Genomic DNA, 19,487 nt, shown 5'->3' with positions numbered 1-19,487 from the left:
TTATTTTGACCGCAAACCATCTGATTTAGAGATTTACTATGTAATTGGAGTTAAAACAACAAGTTGTTCTAGAATGCAGAAAGACCCTACTTCATCCCAACAATTAAGGGGGACACCAGGTGGGAACCGGGGTTTTGGGTGGGGGGGGGGGGCGTCAAATGATATTTGCAATAAATGAATACTTATCCTTCCACCACCCCTCCCCCCTATACCCCTACCTAGCCCTACCGGGGGGGGGGGGGGGGGGGCTCCGGCCCCCTGCGACCCCCCCTTAAGGCCACAGTGATTTTCAGGGCACTACTGAACCTAATAAACCCACCTAACCTAGCCTAGGGGCCCTGTACCCCTACCTAGGGGCCCTGTACCCCTACCTAGGCCTACCGGGGGGGGGGGCTCCGCCCCCTCTGCGACCCCCCCCTCAAGGCCACAGTGAATTTTGGGACACTACCGAACCTAATTCAACCACCTAACCTAGGGCCCTGTACCCCTACCTAGGCCTAGCCCCTGCGAGGCGCCCCCCCCCCTTACAGCCACTACCTAACACATCCATCAAACCAAATCCAAAGTGATGGTACTGCTGTATACATCATTATACTATCACCATTATAATATACTCTATAAATTAATGAAGCTTACCTTAAACTGTTGGTTCATCAAGATGTGCTGCTGCTTTGAGGAAAACGTGAAGCCGTTGGGAAGGTTCCTTGACATGCAGGACAATTTTTATTTTGTAAAATTAAATTGTGTGTCTGGCACAAATCCACTAGGTTTTCAATATTCCCCGAATAACTTACAACAAATTCATTGTAAGTTAGGAAACAGTCAGGACAAGAAGATGGAATTTCAACTTCTTGTGCAACATGAGATGACGTGCTTGCTATTGCCTCCATTTCTAAGAACGAAATGAAATGCATGGGAAAAATGATGTATTGTCGCGCTGTGATTGGCCAAACATGTATGACGTCATAGTGGATAGGCGCTGTGATTGGCCAAACGTGTAAGACTTTATAGTGGACTAGTTTGTCTGCGGATTATAGTGGTTACAGGGCTCATTTAAGCAAATACAAGACACAGTCAACAATAACAACAGACTTAGAAAAAATCTGGGAGGAAGACATGAGTAGCGTGAGTTTGATCGTCGATATATAAAGAACTAGGCATTTGCGACAGATAATATTTTACAGAAATACAAAAGACTTGCTTTACTCGGGAAATATATTATTATAATAGCTTTCCCATAATGGATGAAACTGTAATAATACCAAAAGAAACCCGAGCAGTGAAGAAAAAGAATTACCATCCTCAGACCATTATGTTCGTGTATGGGTGTATGTCATTAGGGAAGGGATCTATATCTGGGGAGAAACTTGTATCCTTTTTAGGGCTTCGAAATTTTAGTTCAACCACTTTCATTAGGTATGCAAAATATATTACTGAATGTGCAAAGGGTGTTGCTCGTACGACAATGAAACAAATTCATGAAGTTATACGGGAAAACAGCGAAAAAAGTGATGGTGGGTGGACTGATGTTGCTGTTAGTTTTGATGGGACATGGCACCGTCGGGGACACAAAATTAATTTAGGAGTGGGTGCTGTTATTGAATCAGAAACAGGTCACGTAATAGACTAGTACGTAATGAGCAAAATTTGTGATCAGTGCAACGCAAAACGGAATTTGACGGAAAAGGGTAAAATTTCACAAGCTGAATATGTGGAGTGGATGGACACTCACTTGGACACAGATTGTGAGCAAAATTACGAAGGGTCATCGGGGGGGATGGAGGCAAAATCTGCTGTTAAAATGTGGGGACGGTCGAAAGATTATAAACTGAGATATGTAAACATGATATCTGATGGTGACAGCTCCTCATATGCCTCTCTCAGGGCAATGAATGGTGGCACTGGGCCGTATGGCACTGAATGCCAGGTTGAAAAGTTAGTGTGCGTAAACTATGTATCAAAACGCTTTGGTTTCAACGTACGAGAGGGTAAAAGAAAATTTGTTGAAGATGATGAACCTGAGGAAACATTGCCCCCGAAGAAAAAGAGAAAGCTGTCTTTGGAAGGGCGTGGCAAACTGACTGAAGTTGTCATCAATCATCTGCAATACTATTTCTCAGTTTCAATGAAAATGATGATAGGGACATCTGCTGAAGCGATGAGAAATGAAATACTATCATCCTATTTTCATTGCTCGTCTACAGATGATAACCCCCAGCATCACCTTTGTACTAAAGGGAAAAACTCGTGGTGTTTTTACAATAGGATCCTTGCAAATAATGAAGTGCCACCATCACACGATACAATGAAAATTCATTTCAAGTTGGGAAAACAAGAGTTAGCATTTCTGAAACAAATATATGAACGGTTAACCTCAGATGACCTTATGAAGAAATGTCTAAAAGGGCTAACTCAAAATAGCAACGAGTCATTGCACCACAGAATTTGGAATTTATGCCCAAAGCACCAGAGGGCAAATAAGAGAATGGTGGACTTTGCAGTTGCAACTGCTATTGCAAGGTATAACATCGGCTATTTGGCATCTTCATCCTCTTTATTTGAATGCCTTGGGATTGAGGTCACAACTGCAGTATCCAAGCACTTGAAGCAGCTTGATAGATTAATGGATTCTCCTATCAGAAGGAAGACGAGGATTCAGAACCTGAAACGGGACATGGAGTACGCCGCGGGAGGATTCTGAACTTTAAATGGCCATAACTCAAAAGTAAGTTTTCACCATTCAAACTTATGCAAGATTCTTATTTTTTAAGATATTCACATGCAGTTTTCTTCAATGCAACTGTGAATGATCGAATTTTGATATTACCAGAGAGTTTTTTTCAAATTTTATTTTTAAATATTTTTGCTTTTGAAAAATGTAAGAAATTTCCAACTTAGCGAATAAGTGTAGTTTCAACCATTTTTTGTATATAGTAATTTTTACTTTTTTTTATATTCTGTACTGGCAGAATTATAGATTAATAGTTCCTCTATCGTTTAGAAGTTTAAAAAATTGCATTTAAAAATTTTTTTTTGACGTTTATTGAATTTAAAAAATAGTGAAAATTTGGCATATTTTTGTTAATTTTATTTTTTTTCTTCATTTCTTTATCATAAATCTTCTTGAAACTTTCTACACACGTGAGTAGGCATGATTTCTATTACTGAATAAAGTTTCAAAGAGATATCTCTATTAGTTTCATTTTTCATAAAAAAGCGTGAGAGATTCCCCACTCTTCAGAAGAAGACGACCTGTGTGAAGTTTTTCTGGGTGTTTTTTTTTCAATGAATCTCGTAAGGTTCTCATACCAACCGATAGCTTCCCTTATTTCTGCCGCTGTCGTTTCTTCAGTCTCCCTCCCCGTCCTCGACATCACTAGCAATCTTGGGACCCATGGCTAACGAATTAAAGTTGGAATTAAGCACTAAAATGCACAAAAAATACGATATCGAAAGCACTCACACGAGATCAAGTCTTTTTGAAACACACTCGAGATTCTGAACTGAGCTCGCGATTAACAAAGAGAGAGAGAGAGAGGCAGCATCTCTCTCAGGCATTGTGGGAGGGATTTCGGCCAATAGCGTATCGGTATCTTAGTGATGCCGTGACACCGACTAATAGCATACCAGCTTCTTAGTGACGTATGAGTGTGGTGATAGGCAAGTGACTCGCATAGTTGTAAGCGTAAAAACCGCCAAGTTTGAATTTTCTAATTCGATGCCGTAAGGTGGGGAAAATGTCGTAACGAGGGGACGAAAAAACATCGTATTCCACACCGTAACGTGAAAAAAACGTAAGCTGGGAACGCCGTACCCCGGGGGTCTACTGTTTATGCTATTACTGTCTTACTCATGAGTGGGAATTTGGTACATAAAGAGTAGCCTATATATTTCAAGATTTGAGGGAAGGGGCTCACCACTACAGTACTTAGTAAATAATATGATGAGTAACCCCAAACTAACCCTTAATAAAGTTAATCAGACGATTTCTATAAAAAAAAACTTTGACAGCCGATATCTCAAAACATGAGATTTTCAGAGAAAAGTCTAAACAACCTTTTTGTTTTTGAACGAATATTTACCATTATATATGAAAAGATAGGAAATTTTATATTCTGAAAACCTTTCGAAGGGATTTGCAAAATTACTGAAACTAATTTATGACGAATGGTAGCCTAATCTTTACCAACATTGTCAATATTTAAAATGAATACAAATAAGAAAATGAGGTCTGATAACAAATCTGTTCTTTAAAAAAGTTTCTAATAAAATTGTCTTATAAATTATTTTTGAATGTTGAAAATTGGTTTCAAAACAAAAAATTAGATTGTTTGAAATTACCCCAAAAACGGATTTTAAGCGAAGCGAAAAATCTATTTTTGGGTGAGGTAGCCATGGCGTCCTGATGGAAGTTCCTTTAGGGTAGCTTCCTAGGTTATATTTAACTACAGTGATATATGGTTTCAATGAGCAGAGTTGCTCCCCATAAGATTTTTTTTTACGCAAGGGAATAACTGCTTGGCTTGAATTAAGATAGATACTTCTTTAGACACTAGATACATGACTGAGGTAGATATCGACAAGTGTGGGAGAAAGTTCAGCGCACTGCAAGTGCTAGTATGGGAAACTGACCTACCGCTTATGTGGGAGGTTTGAAATTCAGCCATAATTCAAAATGTTTATGTAATATAATTTCTGTATTATATTTGCACATGCTCATATGGGTTTAAGCCAGTAAGGTTGATGTTCATATGGTGGAGGGTTACATTATTGTATATGAAATTTATTTCTCCTAACCAGAAAAAAATAGTAAACTTTTCTGGCTTTTGGAAAATGTGATGAAAAATATAAAGGTTCTGAATACGACAGTAAAACTATTTTATACGTATATCTTATTCCTTTACATACCCTCTAGGTATACTTATGTGTATTTATTCTAAATTATGATAATGCAGTAGGACATTTACAAATGTTGTAATCACATGAGCTATTTTGTAAACAAAAAATTAAGCATCTTCTCTATTACATTCTACAAAACTTGTATACTGTACTGTTTATGGTTAGATGCCTATTATTTTAAGGATTTACACTTCTATTATTTTGATTTCAATAATAAACTCTGAGAAAACTTTATATGTGATAAGGTTAAAATAAGGTTTGAAGATAAATTTTTCCTAATTTTTCATTAAAGACAATTGCGAACGGTGATTCGTTTACCATAGAAGAAAGAAATCAATCCACGATTTTCGTACAATTAGAGCCAAAATAAGTGGTCAGAACACCTTTTGTGGAATTTAATGTAATTTCACTATGAGTAATTCTTCGAGACCAATGTAAAAAGCCTCGGCTTTCAGGATCCTGTCCCATCCTTCATTAGTATAAGTAATCTGTTAATACAAGTGAGTTATTTGATGTGTGTATAAAGAAAATGGAAATTTTTATAAACTGTTGAACCATTATCAAATTTGTTACAGCTTGGTTGTCTTTCTAGATATTTCCATTATAAGATTTCTTTAGTAACTGAGGCTTTTCTTTTACAGCCAAATTACACCTCCATCATTCAGACTTGCAACTTATGGAGAAACTTTGATGATATTCAAGATTCATGGGAATCTGTACAAAGAATCATTGACTACTATGGAGATAATCAAGATGAAATAGTTCCCAATGCTGGACCTGGCCACTGGAATGACCCAGATATGGTATGTGTGTTCTTTGATTGTTAACTTTTTATGCTTATGATTGTCTTCAACAGGAGACTAAACTAAAGAAGTTTATTGAGGAAACTATAGTTTTTATTATAGCAATCTCTTAGCAAATGTAAAATATATTTGATATAGGTTGAAAAATGTAAACTTCAATCAAGAGTGTAGGCAAGATATGAAAAAAAATATATAGAAAGACAGAAAAAGGTAATTCTAAAATGCAACTGATAATCGTACAAATAGGTTTAGGATATGAGGTTAAGTTATCTTGCATAGGTAAGAACAGTAAGGATCCTCTGATAAGTAGTAATTTTCTCAAAAGTTAAACTGGGTCAAAGTACAATTTAGCCTAGACATGCTTTTACTACTTAAGAACAAGCATCACCACCATTAATAACTTTTTATTACTTACACACATACAGTACATTAAACTCTTGCCATATTGCAGTTCACCTATCACTTCCTCAGTACATCACAGATTTATAGAGAAATATATGCAAATCTATACTGTATAGTAGAATCCTCTTGATATCATGGGTTTTTGGGCTCAAGCCATGTTGTCCTGAGGAAAGGTTCCTATTGGTAGCTTTCTAAGGGATATTTGGCTACAGTGATATTCCCAGAGAATTGACCTTTAGAATTTTAACTCCTGGCGCGAATTTCCTTAAAATTTCTCTTAAGGATATCGCATAATATCAGGGGACGTATTTCACCCCGAATAGTGTTTTCGTTTCGAGGGGGAAGAGTGGCAAAAACAGAAGGGGAGCCATTATTAAGGTTACCCTTCCTCCCGTACTACTACGAATATCCAAGATGGCGCTCATTCCTAATTCTGTAGCGATTGCGGACAGTTGTTTTCCCTGTTGATCTAACGTTTTTTATCGTTATTGAGAGGAATTATCATGCAATCTCCAGCTTCTTCTGCCTCTGGAAAGTTGAGTATTTATTCTTTACAGTGTATAAATTTTAGCTCCTGCTTCACAGTGAAATTAATTTAATGTGTTATGGAGCTTGGCCGGTCACCGGAGGCGCCATGGGCGCTGTCGTTCGTTATGTATGTGTTATTTAGTCAGCAGAACGACATTCCCGGTTATAATAGCATTTATAAATTATGAAAGCTATTTAGGCACAATTATACTAGTAAAGATATATATATGCATACAAATTTCCTCTTCCCTATGTTGATCGTATACGTTAGAGTTTCGGCGATTTAGGTAACCGAGATCTCGCCTGCGCTAGGCTACCTAGCCTATGCGCTTTAGTATACTTTCACCCATTATCCCTGTTTAACCTCGTGTATCGTTTATCAATTTAACGGGAGTTAGTATATCTCCTAGAATTAGTTATATAACTCAATACTCGTCTCCTGTGGAGATTTAAGGGTAATCCCTCCTTCCCTCTTGAGTGCCGCCATAGGCGACAACCCTATCTTGGTCCTGCTATAGAGTAGTTCACTCCGGCTTGACTAGGCTAGTGTTTTTGTCTCCCACCCTTGCCGGCGAGTATCCCGGCTCGGGTTTTCGACAGAACCTCAGAGTATTCAGTCTTTCTGCCGGCGGCTGAGCAGCAGGGTGAGTAGTCACTCCCCTGCCGGCTTAAAGCTGTAAGCATAGAAGGGTAAGCCTCCCTAGACCGCACTTGAAGTGGTAGTATGATGCCGCCACCTTCTCCCCTGCGGTCTAGAAGACTAGTCGTGTTTCAGCAGACCCTAGGCTGAAGAATAGATATTTTCTGCCGCCTAGGATGGCGCCGATATTGAATCAAAGCTTCACCCTTGTGTAGAAGTGGCGGCAATCCTGCCGCCGCCTTCTACACTTGATACAGGACCCTTTTCCCTGCCCCTCTCAGTCCTTTAGTGATAGCCTAGCTATCGCAATCCTGTGGCCATCATCCTACAATCTCACTGCTTGCCGGGTAGATTGTGGTGCCGGCCAGGCTCCTACATAAGCAGCTGTATAGTCACTCAGTCTTTCCCTTATGGACGCAAGGCTCCAGGAAAGGTTGTGCTGGCTGTGACGGCTGCCAGTAGGAGACCCCTCTACTGTTGAGTGTTCTTCAGTCCTCCCTTGGACTGCCATCCACATCTCTAAAACCGGCAGCGACCGGCAACGGATCTTGTGGCTGGGTGGAAGCTTGAATGATGCATTCTCCCCTTCCATTTGAACCCTCATTCTGGAGGAAGGCTGTAAGGTTGAGTACTTACACCCTTATTATTGTAAACATACATTTTAATAAGGTAGCCCTTCACTCCATGCTTTCTCTCTCTCTGTCAGCTAGTGCCGCCAGGTATGCTGCCGGCTGGACCGGTGCCACCAGGTACTACCCAGCCGGCGATATGCCGGCCGGATCGTGCCGCCAGGTGGTAGCCTAGCCGGCAACATAGCGGCTGAACTACAGTATATGATTATACAGTAGCCAGTATATTTGCAGTATAGTATATACTTCAGACAGAAAACTATAGTATATATTATACTGTAGTTATTTTCCAACATACTTTGTGTATCCTTGCACAGTCTATTTTTGAGACCAATCCTATATTGAAAGGAAAGATTTCCTTCAATACACTGATAGTTAATCAGTTAACAACTTACCCCGCAATATTAAAGAATTTAAGAAGGGTCGGTGTTAGTATACACTTATTCTATCCCTAGAGGTTAGAACCCTTCTCTTTGAGTTTGCCTTGATAAGGAAATTCTCTAACTTTAATTTTGGGGGAGGTCACAGCAATTGGCTTGACAGGAGACACAAATGTGTGTTTAATATTTTCCCTTCTAGCTTACTATCCTAAGCTATAATGGTTAAAATATTAATAATTTGCATAAATTGTTTATCATGTGAGATAAACAACCGCATACTCATTTAATTTTCCTTTCTTTAATGGAGGACCAAATCAAGTGCGATGTGATCTTCTGTAACCACAGGAGTAGGAACTTCTGTGGTCACAAAGTGTGCAGGTCTCATGCCCCCTGCATCATCACCAACAAAACCCTGCGGTACTGGGACCCCCAAAACTGCAGCATCTGCCAGAAATTGGTGACCGAAGGTTTCGACGACCCCAAGTCAACGAAGTCGAGGGATGCAGCGCGAGAAAAGCTACGCGAATGGGTACGAGGGTATGCAGCGCGAGAAAAGCTATGCAAATGGGTACGAGGGTTCCAAAAGAACTCTCCAGGACCGTACCTGCCTAATGAAAGGATGCGTAACCTGCTGTTCCCGAAAGCGGGTAGTGGTGCTATCGTACCCCAAGCACGACCCAGACCTCCCTGTGTCCAGATTGCCATCGAGACGGATGTCAGTGAGGCGTTGCAAGGCAAGGACATCCACCAGGAGGAAAGGATGTCTGAAGTCTACTCGGACACTGAAAAGGATCTATTGAAAGATGATCCAGAGGAGGAGTCTACTCTACCTCCGGAAAATGAAGTCGAGTCGGAGTTCCTTCTGTCTGTGCCGACACCAGAGCCGTTACCCTCAACATCGTCCACTTCTACCCCTCCATCAGGTGATATGAGCCAGGCACTGGCCCATCTTACGGCCCTGATGGAGAGTATTCGCAAGCAAGGCGAAGCTAGGGAAGCGAAACTCGAGAGAGAGCTCCTTGAAGCTCGACTCACCGCCTCCCGAGGGTTATACAAGAAACCCAGAGTCCAAGACCACCCACCCTGCTCCGAAATCATTCGCTGGAGGTATACGGATGTTATGCCAATTACTAATGGCAAACTCTACATATCGGAGAAGATGGGAGCCGTCCCCTTAGACGACATCCAGTTCTGGCCAAGCTATAATGCTTACCCAGACTGCTTCATCCGATTGAAGCAGGAGCCAGCGTCAAGAGAGGAGACAGAACCCAAGGAGGTCATGGTATTCGACCACGACAAGGCACAGGCTCTCTTGTCGAGCAACCTGAAGAAGGCGGGCTACACGAACTCGAAAGTGTCCGCCTTGAGCAAGAAGCATCCTACCTTTCTTGCTCCTGCTTCATTAGCCTTCCCCTCTATATCGAAGGCTTTTAAAGCTGTTGCCAAGGCAGTGGAGGCAGGCAAATCTTGCCCTACACTAGAGGAGTGTAGACTTCTGTCGTTAGCCCTGCCTATGGAGGATAAGGAATGGAAAGAAGTCCACCTAACCTTCTCAGTAGGGAAGTTGGATGCAGATATCGCGGGACGACAGTTCAGCGAAAATCTACCGAAACTGTCAGACTTTCTCTTGCGTAGGGAGCAATAGACAAAGGAGAGACTTGCGGCATCCCTATCCCTACAGAACTGCATGGAGATGTGTGCAGGCCAAAAAAGCACCCCAGACATGAACATGGTCATGGCCAAAATGCATATGGCCACCTTAGTCAGGGACCTGTATGGCTTTATGAAGGCTAGGAAAGTATATAGAGAGTTCGTGTTTGCTGCTGCAACAGTGAAACACGAACCCAGAAAGCTGATATCTTCCAATATCTGGGGTAAAGACCTCTTCCCAAATGAAATGGTCAAGGAGGTAGTTGATAGAGCCGCCACGGAGAATAGGAACCTCCAGAAGTGGGGCATCTCATCAAAAAGGAAGTCTTCCCCGGATGTGGGTCTCCAACCTAAAAGGAAGACTAAGAAGCCCAGACTACCCTCTCGGCCTGGCCAACAACATCCCACAGTCACCATGACCGCGGTGCCCCAAGTGGTTGCACAACCACAAACCACATTCCAAGTGGTGCCTCAGCAGCTGGTTGCCCAGTCACCAGCATTCAATCCTGCGTTTGAGAGGCAAGCCACTACCTTTCGTCCCAAAGGTAGAGGCTCCAGACGGGGCTCCTCAAGACACCCCTCACGAGGTAAGGGAGGACGCGGTCAGGGAGGTAAATCCTCTGGACAATCGAAGCAATGAGATGCTTCAGGTAGGAGGGAGACTCCAACACTTCCAGGATCGCTGTACCTGCAATCCTTGGACCCACAGCCTAATCAAGAACTTGGATGGAGCTGGAGCAAGCCTCCACCATCATTTCCTCAGTTCTTCCAACACTCCACCCCCTCATTGAAAGAATATACCCTAGAATTCTTGAGCAAACCGGTAATAAGGAGAGCAAAGTCCATCAAATTCCAGGGAAGGCTGTTTTGTGTTCCCAAGAAGGACTCGGACAAACTCAGTCATTCTGGACTTGTCGCCACTCAACAAGTTCATCGAGAACAACAAGTTCAGGATGTTAACCCTTCAGCACATAAGGACCCTGTTACCAAAAGGGGCGTACACAGTCTCAATAGACCTGGCAGAGGCTTATTGGCATCTCCTAGTCAGCCGCCCCCTCTCCTCCTACCTAGGATTCAAGCTACAGAAGAAAAAGTATGTCTTCAGAGCCATGCCCTTCGGACTAAACATAGCCCCAAGGATCTTCACGAAACTTGCAGAGGCAGTCATTCAACAACTACGCCTAGAAGGTGTTCAGGTAGCAGCGTACCTGGACGACTGGCTGGTTTGGGCAGCATCCAGGACAGCTTGTCTGCAAGCATCCAAGAAAGTGATCCAGTTCCTGGAACATCTGGGATTCAAGATCAACTTCAAGAAGTCTCGACTCTCCAGCTCAGGAGTTTCAATGGCTGGGAATCCATTGGAACTTGAAGTCACACCGTCTCTCCATTCCCCCAGGGAAGAGGAGAGAGATTGCGAGGTCTGTCAAGAGACTACTGAAATCAGACAGGATCTCAAGACGCCAACAGGAAAGATTACTAGGCTCTCTCCAGTTCGCAGCAGTAAGAGACCCAGTGCTAAGAGCGCAGCTGAAAGATGCATCAGGAGGCTGGAGAAGATATGCATCAAACGCTCGAAGAGATCTAAAAAGACCGATACCGACCTTACTACGATCACTTCTCAAGCCGTGGTCGAAGGCCAAGAACATAAAGAGGACTGTACCCTTGCAAAACCACCTCCACCATCGGTGACCATCCACACGGATGCCTCGACGTAAGGATGGGGAGGTCATTCCCATCAAAGGAAAGTCCAAGGGACTTGGTCTTCTCTGTTCAAGACCTTTCACATCAATATTCTGGAGGCCATAACAGTCTTATTGACGTTGAAAAAACTCTCCCCTCGCAGATCAGCCCACATAAGGCTGATCTTGGACAGCGAAGTGATAATGAGATGTCTAAACCGACAAGGCTCGAGATCGCCCCGTATCAACCATGTGATATTAGCCATCTTCCGTCTAGCGGAAAAGAAGAGATGGCACTTATCAGCAGTTCACCTTCAAGGGTTCCGTAATGTGACAGCGGACGCTCTATCCAGGCTTAAGCCAATAGAGTCAGAATGGTCCCTAGACGCAGACTCATTCTTCTTCATCTTGCAGCAAGTCCCGGAACTGCAGATCGACCTCTTCGCCACGAGCAACAACAAGAAACTACCTCGATATGTAGCCCCATACGAGGAACCTCTAGCGGAGGCAACGGACGCCATGTCCCTCAGTTGGAACATGGACTCGGATTTACCTGTTCCCTCCGACCAATCTCCTGCTGAAGGTCCTCAACAAGCTGAAATCCTTCCGAGGAACGGCAGCTCTAGTGGCTCCCAAGTGGCCCAAGAGCAACTGGTTCCCTCTGATAATCGAATTGAAGCTGAGGCTGGTCCCTGTACCGAACCCAGCACTATCTCAACGGGTTCATAAGTCGACTGTCTTTGCTTCATCACAGAGAACCCAAAACCTTCATCACATGATTTTCTCGCTTTAGCGGTTAAGAAAATATTTGGGATCTCAAAAGGCAGTATAGACTTCTTAGAAGAATACAAGTCCAAGTCAACTAGAAGACAATATCAATCGTCTTGGAAAAAGTGGGTTGCTTTTGTTAAAGCAAAAGGACCGAAAGAAATCTCAATAGACTTTTGTCTGTCCTTTATCCACCTTCATGAACAAGGTCTGGCAGCCAACACGATAACTACGTGTAAGTCGGCCCTGACTAGACCTCTTCGATACGCCTTCCAAGTGGACCTGACGAACGAAATCTTTAACAAGATCCCGAAGGCATGTGCTAGACTTAGGCCTACAGCCCCTCCGAAGCCCATTTCATAGTCCTTGGACAAGGTCCTACATTATGCTTCAACTGTGAACGATGAAGATTGTTTTCCTAAGGATCTAACCCAAATAGTTATTTTTCTGTTCGCTATAGCCTCAGGGGCTAGAATTAGTGAAATAGTGGCCCTATCCAGAAATGAGGGCCATATTCAGTTCACAGAAGTGGGAGAACTGAATTTTTTCCTGATCCAACTTTTCTCGCCAAAAATGAGCTACCCACTAAGAGATGGGGGTTCCTGGGGAATCTGCCCTCTGAAGGAAGATGTCTCTCTGTGTCCAGTAGAATGTCTAAAAGTCTATCTTCGAAGAACTTCACACTTCAGGGGAGGACAGCTCTTTAAAGGAGAAACTTCAGAATCAAACTTATCCCTAACACAACTAAGGGCGAAGCTCACCTACTTCATTCACAGAGCGGATCCTGACAGTACATCCGCAGGTCCTGATCCAAGGAAAGTTGCTTCATCACTGAACTTTTTTCAGGATATGGACTTTGAGCATCTTCGCTCATATACTGGATGGAAGTCATCCAGAGTGTTCTATAAACATTATGCGAAGCAAGTGCACGAACTGAAGCATTATGTGGTGGTGGCAGGTTGTCTAGTGCTGCGATGAATAGTGAATTGACTGGGACTGTCAATTAGGGTGAAAAGGTGTTGACTCCTTCCAGTGCAATACTTATAAGTGAGTGTTCAAAATCTCAGGTGTAGAATTATACAGATAACACTTGTGCCGTGTGTACTTGTACACAGTGTTGATAATATAAAACATTTACAGAAAATTTTATCAAAATTTTCAATATTCATAGTGGCACTAATCATATCTTCCCTTTCAAGTAGAAAACTTTTCTGTATAAAGTTGGATGTATAATTCTCTTAATGTTACACTTATTTTAATTTTATTCATTTATCGCAAATAAATGTCTAGTACTGTAAAGTGTAATTGCGTCTTATTTCGCCCCACAATTAGAACAATATAAAGTAGCCAGAGTTCTTTTACTTATTTACCTAAGTGAACCTCATATTATTGTATGCTTACAAACAATGAATTGAGTTGGTAGCTATTGTTCCGACAATATATACAAACCGTGAGACACTTGTGTATCTAGTTGATACTTATGTTTGTTCCTACAATATGTGCAAACCTTGAGACCCCTTTTCTACTGTCTATTATGACTCTTCCCTACAGGGAGCAGGAAGCCCTAACATGGTACATGATTAGGAGTAATGACGTATAACGGTAACGTCATATGTCTCAATGGTCTGGATGACCATAGAAAAAATTGTCCCAAGGTTAAGGCACCTATGAAAATCCACAGATACAGTACTTTCTAGTAATTCTCTGGTAAACTTCCATCAGGACGACGTGGCTTGAGCCCAAAAAACGGATTTTGAAGCAAAGCGAAAAATCTATTTTTGGGTGAGATGGCCATGTCGTTTTGATGGACCCGCCCTCATTTTCCATGAAAAAGGCTTGGGCAAGATCCCTCCCAAAACCACTGTATCTGTAGCACCATGCTCAGTGCTACAAGGAATGAAGGCCATCTTGGATACTCGTAGTAGTACGGGAGGAAGGGTAACCTTGATAACGGCTCCCCTTCTGTTTTTGCCACTTCCCCCTCGAAGCGAAAACGCTATTTGGGGAGAAGATTGCTATGTGTCGTATCAAGATATACGTCCCCTGATATTATGCGATATCCTTAAGAGAAATTTTAAGGATATTCACGCCAGGAGTTAGAATTCTGGAGACCTAAAGGTCAATTCTCTGGGAATATCACTGTAGCCAAATATCCCTTAGAAAGCTACCATTAGGAACCTTCCATCAGGATGACATTGCCATCTCACCAAAAAATAGATTTTTCGCTTCGCTTCAAAATCCGTTTTCTGAGGGCAAATGAGTTCAATATTTTTCATACCTGTGTTTTAACTCTGCTAACAAAGGTGGCAGGCGGTTATATTTATTCCCTTGTTTTGTCTATTTGTTTGTTTGTGAACAACTTCTTGGCCATAATTTTACTCATAGAGTAGTGAAACTTTGAGGGATTAATTGATATGTTGAGATGTGGAAGTGATTCAATTTTGAAAGTCCTATGTTAAAGGTCAAGGTCGAGAAAAAGGTTGACTTAATTAACCCTAACCCTAACTCCAAGTTCGCTGATAGTTGTCACACAGACTTCAAATATACCAACGGTCTAAATTGATTGTGGGAAAGGCGAACTGGTTTCAAGAAATAAGTTGATGTGGCAGAGGTCTGAACTCTCACAGTGCTTTTATAGTTTTAAGTTACTTCGTCGGATAAACTCGGACTTCTTGGCTTCCTTTCTGGTCAAGTTCTTTGAGGATAGAAAGCTGTAGCCATCAACTATATTGTCATATAAATTGATCTTAAGAGAACCTCTCAATCATGGATTTGACGTGTACAATATTCAGACTCGGACATGTTTCATAAGATTACCCAGTATTTTGCCTTGCATAGACTATCTCTAACAATTCTTGTTGTACAGCATATGGGTCTCTGGATAGGGTGTTTGAGTTTTTGGCTAAGTTACATAATTCTTCCATCTCCCTTAAAGAACTTTGGCAACAAGTCATATTTTTAATAGATTTAACCTCAGAAGCAAGAGTTAATGAGCTGAGACCAGGAGTTCATTACAATAATCCTGGATCATCTTCTAATCCTTACCTTGGGTCTCTTTTTTTTCTTTTTTTTTTTTTTTAGATAAAAATAGAAAGCCTCCTCAGAGATGAAATTAACTTCACATTTTGGCTCCAAGAGTTGGGAGAAAGTAACCTCTCCTGTATCAACTGTACAACTATACAGTATTTACAGAGATCCATGTCTTTAGAAAGTTTTGTTTCAAAATACTCAAGCCAAGTCCCTTTCAACAGGGATGGCCCATATTTTGATGACATCCCCAGTTAAAAAAGCTGATCCTGTCTCCATACCTAAAATCAATGATGTGAGAAAAATTGTCTCTTCACTAGCATTCTTTGCTAATATACAATTTTATGACATCCAAATTTTTACGGGTTGATGTGGGCATAAGGTGTTTATTAAATACAACCTGAAAAAAATCCAAGCATTATGCCATGCATGTGTGGTACTTGGCACATTCATGATCCCTACAGGGGTGGTCTGGAGAGAAGGACCAAATTAACCAGTTATTATTCAGCCAGCCCTTATGAGGTAAGTGTCAGACTTGTTAGTTGTTCCTACGTGACATGTAAACCCTTGTCCTTTTAATAGTGGAATGGAAACAGGAAATTCGTGATTGATGGAGGAAGGGTGGGCTTTGCAACCCGCACTACCTTTGTGTTTCATATCGGGGTCATGTCTGTACGCAGGCATCTCCTTGTGCCAAGTGTTGACCTCCGGTACAGTGACAGACGTTTGCTCTGAAGACGAAGAAACGCGCCTGGCATTCGTCAGAGTCTGACTGGGGAACGGCCAAGAAGATACTGGTGAAATCTTCCGCCGCTGTTCTCTCGTCAGGGGTTAGGTCAGCTGCTGACACCTCTGAGCTGACGCCCTGGATCAGTCCCCTGAGAGTACGCCATAGGGGTTAAGAGAGCGAGGATTGCATGTCGGCAACTTTTTCAGGTTTTGCTGGTGTCCATGAAACTCCAAGTGTTCGCCATTTCCCTGCGGAGGCTGAAGAGATATCAAGTGTGACCGTGCAGGCTCCTGATGACGAGTTTGACTTAGAAAGGCTTGGGCTTCCTTAGGTCTTTCAGGGAGGCCCTACTTGACTGTTGTGAGGAAGGTGGTAGCCAAGGTCACCCCTTCCCCAGTTCTTCCTGTGCAAGTTTATGATCTTATGGCACCAGGTGTGAAGGAGATGGTATTGTCCCTGGTGTCTGGGAACCTAGGGTTTGGTATGTATGGTTCAGTTGCCTCTCACCCAGTGGTCATAGTGTCGAGGTTGGAGGTGGTAACAAAGAAAAGTAAAGATATGGGTAGGTCTTCTAAACCTAAGATTAAGAGTGTGACCCTAATCCCTGACTCGGTGCCAGAGCTTCCCACTTTTGTGCTAGGGGGACCGAGATCTGTGCTTCCTTCCTCTGTGTCAGTGATTGTGCTTCCAGTCCCTAGTTTTGAGGGGTTACGGGGCCTCGTAAGTGTGCCTTCCCCTTTACCCGTGACAGTGTGCCCCAGTGTTGTGGCTCCTGGTGGAACAACCCGTGTGGTTTCTCCCAGTGGGAGAACGTCGTCGTTGATGATTACTCCGACCTCGACCGCTCTGCTTAAGTTAAAGAATCAGGAGTGATAGCTAGGAAGAAGAAGAAGCATGCACACTATTCCACCTCCTCCTCATTCCCCAACTCTTGATTCCAATGCTTCCTCTTACCAGAGGAGGAAGAGGAAGGGGTCAAAGAAGTCCAGGAAGGCCAGCAGTAGTCACAGGGAGAGGGCTCTCCATGACACTACCGTTCCATTGGGAGAGATGGATAGTATTTGTGTAAGAGCCCAGGGTCACAACCTCTCCAGTGCAGGACAGGACCTTGTGTTCCGGCCCTGTTCCTGGCCACCCCCGTCATCGTGGTTACCTCGGTAGCCGTGGTTGGCCAACCTGACTACCCCGCTAGTTATGCCTAGCCAGGTAGCCTGAGACAGTGATTTGACTCTCAAGACTTTTCTTTTTAGCCCTAACATTGGCGAAGTGAGTAAGTGAGTTGTGCAGTACCTCTCATGTAGTCACCCATGCTCATGGATGGAAGGTGGTCTCCTTTAGTTTTGTGCTGGAGTTTGTGGCCAAAACTCAGAATCAGGTGGTGCATGACCCCAAGTTTGAGTCCTTCATCCCCTCCCTCTTACAGGTGTCGAGTGGTGATGAAGATGAGATTCTCTTGTGTCCTGTAAGGTCTCTGGGGTACTATCTGAATAGGACCCAACACCCTAGGGTTGAGTGTACAAGACTTTTTAGCACTGTCAGGTCCAAGAAAGATGTGTCAAAAACACGATCTCTTTCTAGCTTTGTGAGACAATCCAGAGACCTTACGCCTCAGCTGACAAGAGAGTCAAGACGGGAGCTGGGATCAGGGCTAACGAAGTTAGGGGCTAATGCCCAATCTCTCTCATTCCAAAGGAACTTGTCAGTGGGCCAAGTTTTAAAGCCGGGTGTCTGGAAGAGGAAGACCACCTTTACTGCCTTTTATCTGAGAAATTTTACCCACAAGTCCCTTGACACTTTCATGCTTGGACCTGTGGTAACTGCTCAATCTGTTGTGTAGCAAGCCTAACTCCTTACGAGGACAGATTACATCTTATCTATGGTAGTGTTATTGACATAAGTCGGAAATTAATGTAGTATAAATGGCTCTTCTCCATTCTTTTGCCCCTCTCTTATGGTCAGCAGTTGAAACGTTACAAGCTGATAAGTTACACTTCAGAGCTCCATTCTTTGAAACCAAATAAGTATATCTCCCCATCCTCCATACGAGCTGGTGGAAGGTGAATCTAATATTAACCCATTACTGTACTTATATGCCTAGTATTCGGTTCGGCCGAAATTTTTCTCCACGAAAGAAGGGTTTCTTTGAATTTGGTTTGGTACATCATGTATACCTCAGGTCCTATCAGTTTTATCATTCCTATGATAAGCAGATAGGAGATGTTAGTGTTTTTGCTTCATTCTCCTTAGATTAAGCATTGAATACAATGAGAGAAGTTAAAAGAATCTCCCAGTTTGATTCTAGGGGGACTTCCAATTCTCCAGGCAGCAAGGCTCTCTAATTAAAGGATGAGAGTTTGTATGTTGCATTTTAGCAAATATAGAATTTTAAAAGTAATTCGTATTTTTCATAGCCATACAAACCCGAGTCCTTTCATATGACTTCTCTCTTTAAATCACCGCTTTAATTTCTGGTTCAAAGTAGCTGAAGTGAATAGAGAACTGACTGTGAGGGAAGTGGGGCTCACTAGTTGGATTGCCTACTCATTATCTATTTTAATGACCGATTCCAGGTCGCTCCGAAGTAATCTCCCTAATTAAAGGACTCAGGTTTGTATGGGTAGGGAAAATACGAATTACTTTTAAAATTTGATAATTTCCTTACTTACGGAAACACGTGCACGTATTGTATGCCCAGCATGGTTGTGGACAGTTGGCCTGGAAGGTGCATAAGTCTACTTATAAATACTCTGGTAGTAAATCCTTGGAAACCACACAGCACTTCAACTCCAATAAAGATTTGTTTGGTAACTGGATGGTGTATTACTTTCGGCGAAGCTGGAAGGATGAGCCATTAAAATCTTGCGAGGGTTAACTACCCATTCCGCTAGTTAGCAGGGGTAGGGGGAGTAGCTTGCTATTGCTCCCGCTCACACACCTGTGATTTGGCTTACCGTGCTTTTGGCTCATTGCCGCTCTTCATCCTCACCAAGTTATATTTTGGACTGCCGTTTAATGCTTTTTGTTTTTGCTTTTTCTCTTTAGTGTGTTTGTGTTGACTTCTTCCGAACATGCGTACCTGCCCTGGACTTGAAGGGCGGCCCTGCGATACCTTCATGTCTGCTTTATACACCGATCCCCTCACCCTTTGTCCTGCCTGCAGAGATCAACGGTGTGATAATGGTAATTAGTGTAGTGAGTGTCGGGAGTGGTCTGCCTCCCAGTGGGAAAGGTTTGGGCGCCGGCGGAAGAAGTCAAAGCGAGATATTTCTCCTTCAAAAGTTTCTTCGAAAAGGAAAAACCCAAGGCTTATTCTTCCGTTTCCCGATCTTCCTCTGAAGCTCCTGCTCATTCG

General features: G+C 42.7%; 2 protein-coding genes across 9 annotated transcripts in view; both read left to right on the top strand.

Annotated features, from left to right (window-relative positions):
- The window catches only part of LOC137626954 (alpha-N-acetylgalactosaminidase-like), a 219,820-nt gene that overhangs the window by 181,075 nt on the left and 19,258 nt on the right, over positions 1–19,487 (top strand). For all 8 annotated transcript variants that reach the window (XM_068357955.1, XM_068357941.1, XM_068357972.1 and 5 more), the window contains one exon: positions 5,541–5,702. In XM_068357955.1, coding sequence (XP_068214056.1) covers positions 5,541–5,702 — 162 coding nt within the window. The remainder of the gene's footprint in view (positions 1–5,540; positions 5,703–19,487) is intronic.
- Positions 1,132–5,532, top strand: LOC137627005 (uncharacterized). The gene is made up of 2 exons (XM_068357988.1): positions 1,132–2,725; positions 3,150–5,532. The coding sequence occupies exon 1, from the start codon at positions 1,637–1,639 to the stop codon at positions 2,699–2,701; it is 1,065 nt and encodes a 354-aa protein (XP_068214089.1). The 5' UTR covers positions 1,132–1,636; the 3' UTR covers positions 2,702–2,725; positions 3,150–5,532.

The sequence above is a fragment of the Palaemon carinicauda genome, chromosome 2, assembly GCF_036898095.1.
Source record: "Palaemon carinicauda isolate YSFRI2023 chromosome 2, ASM3689809v2, whole genome shotgun sequence".
Classification (NCBI taxonomy): Eukaryota; Metazoa; Arthropoda; class Malacostraca; order Decapoda; family Palaemonidae; genus Palaemon; species Palaemon carinicauda.
This window is presented reverse-complemented; position numbering and strand designations above follow the sequence as displayed.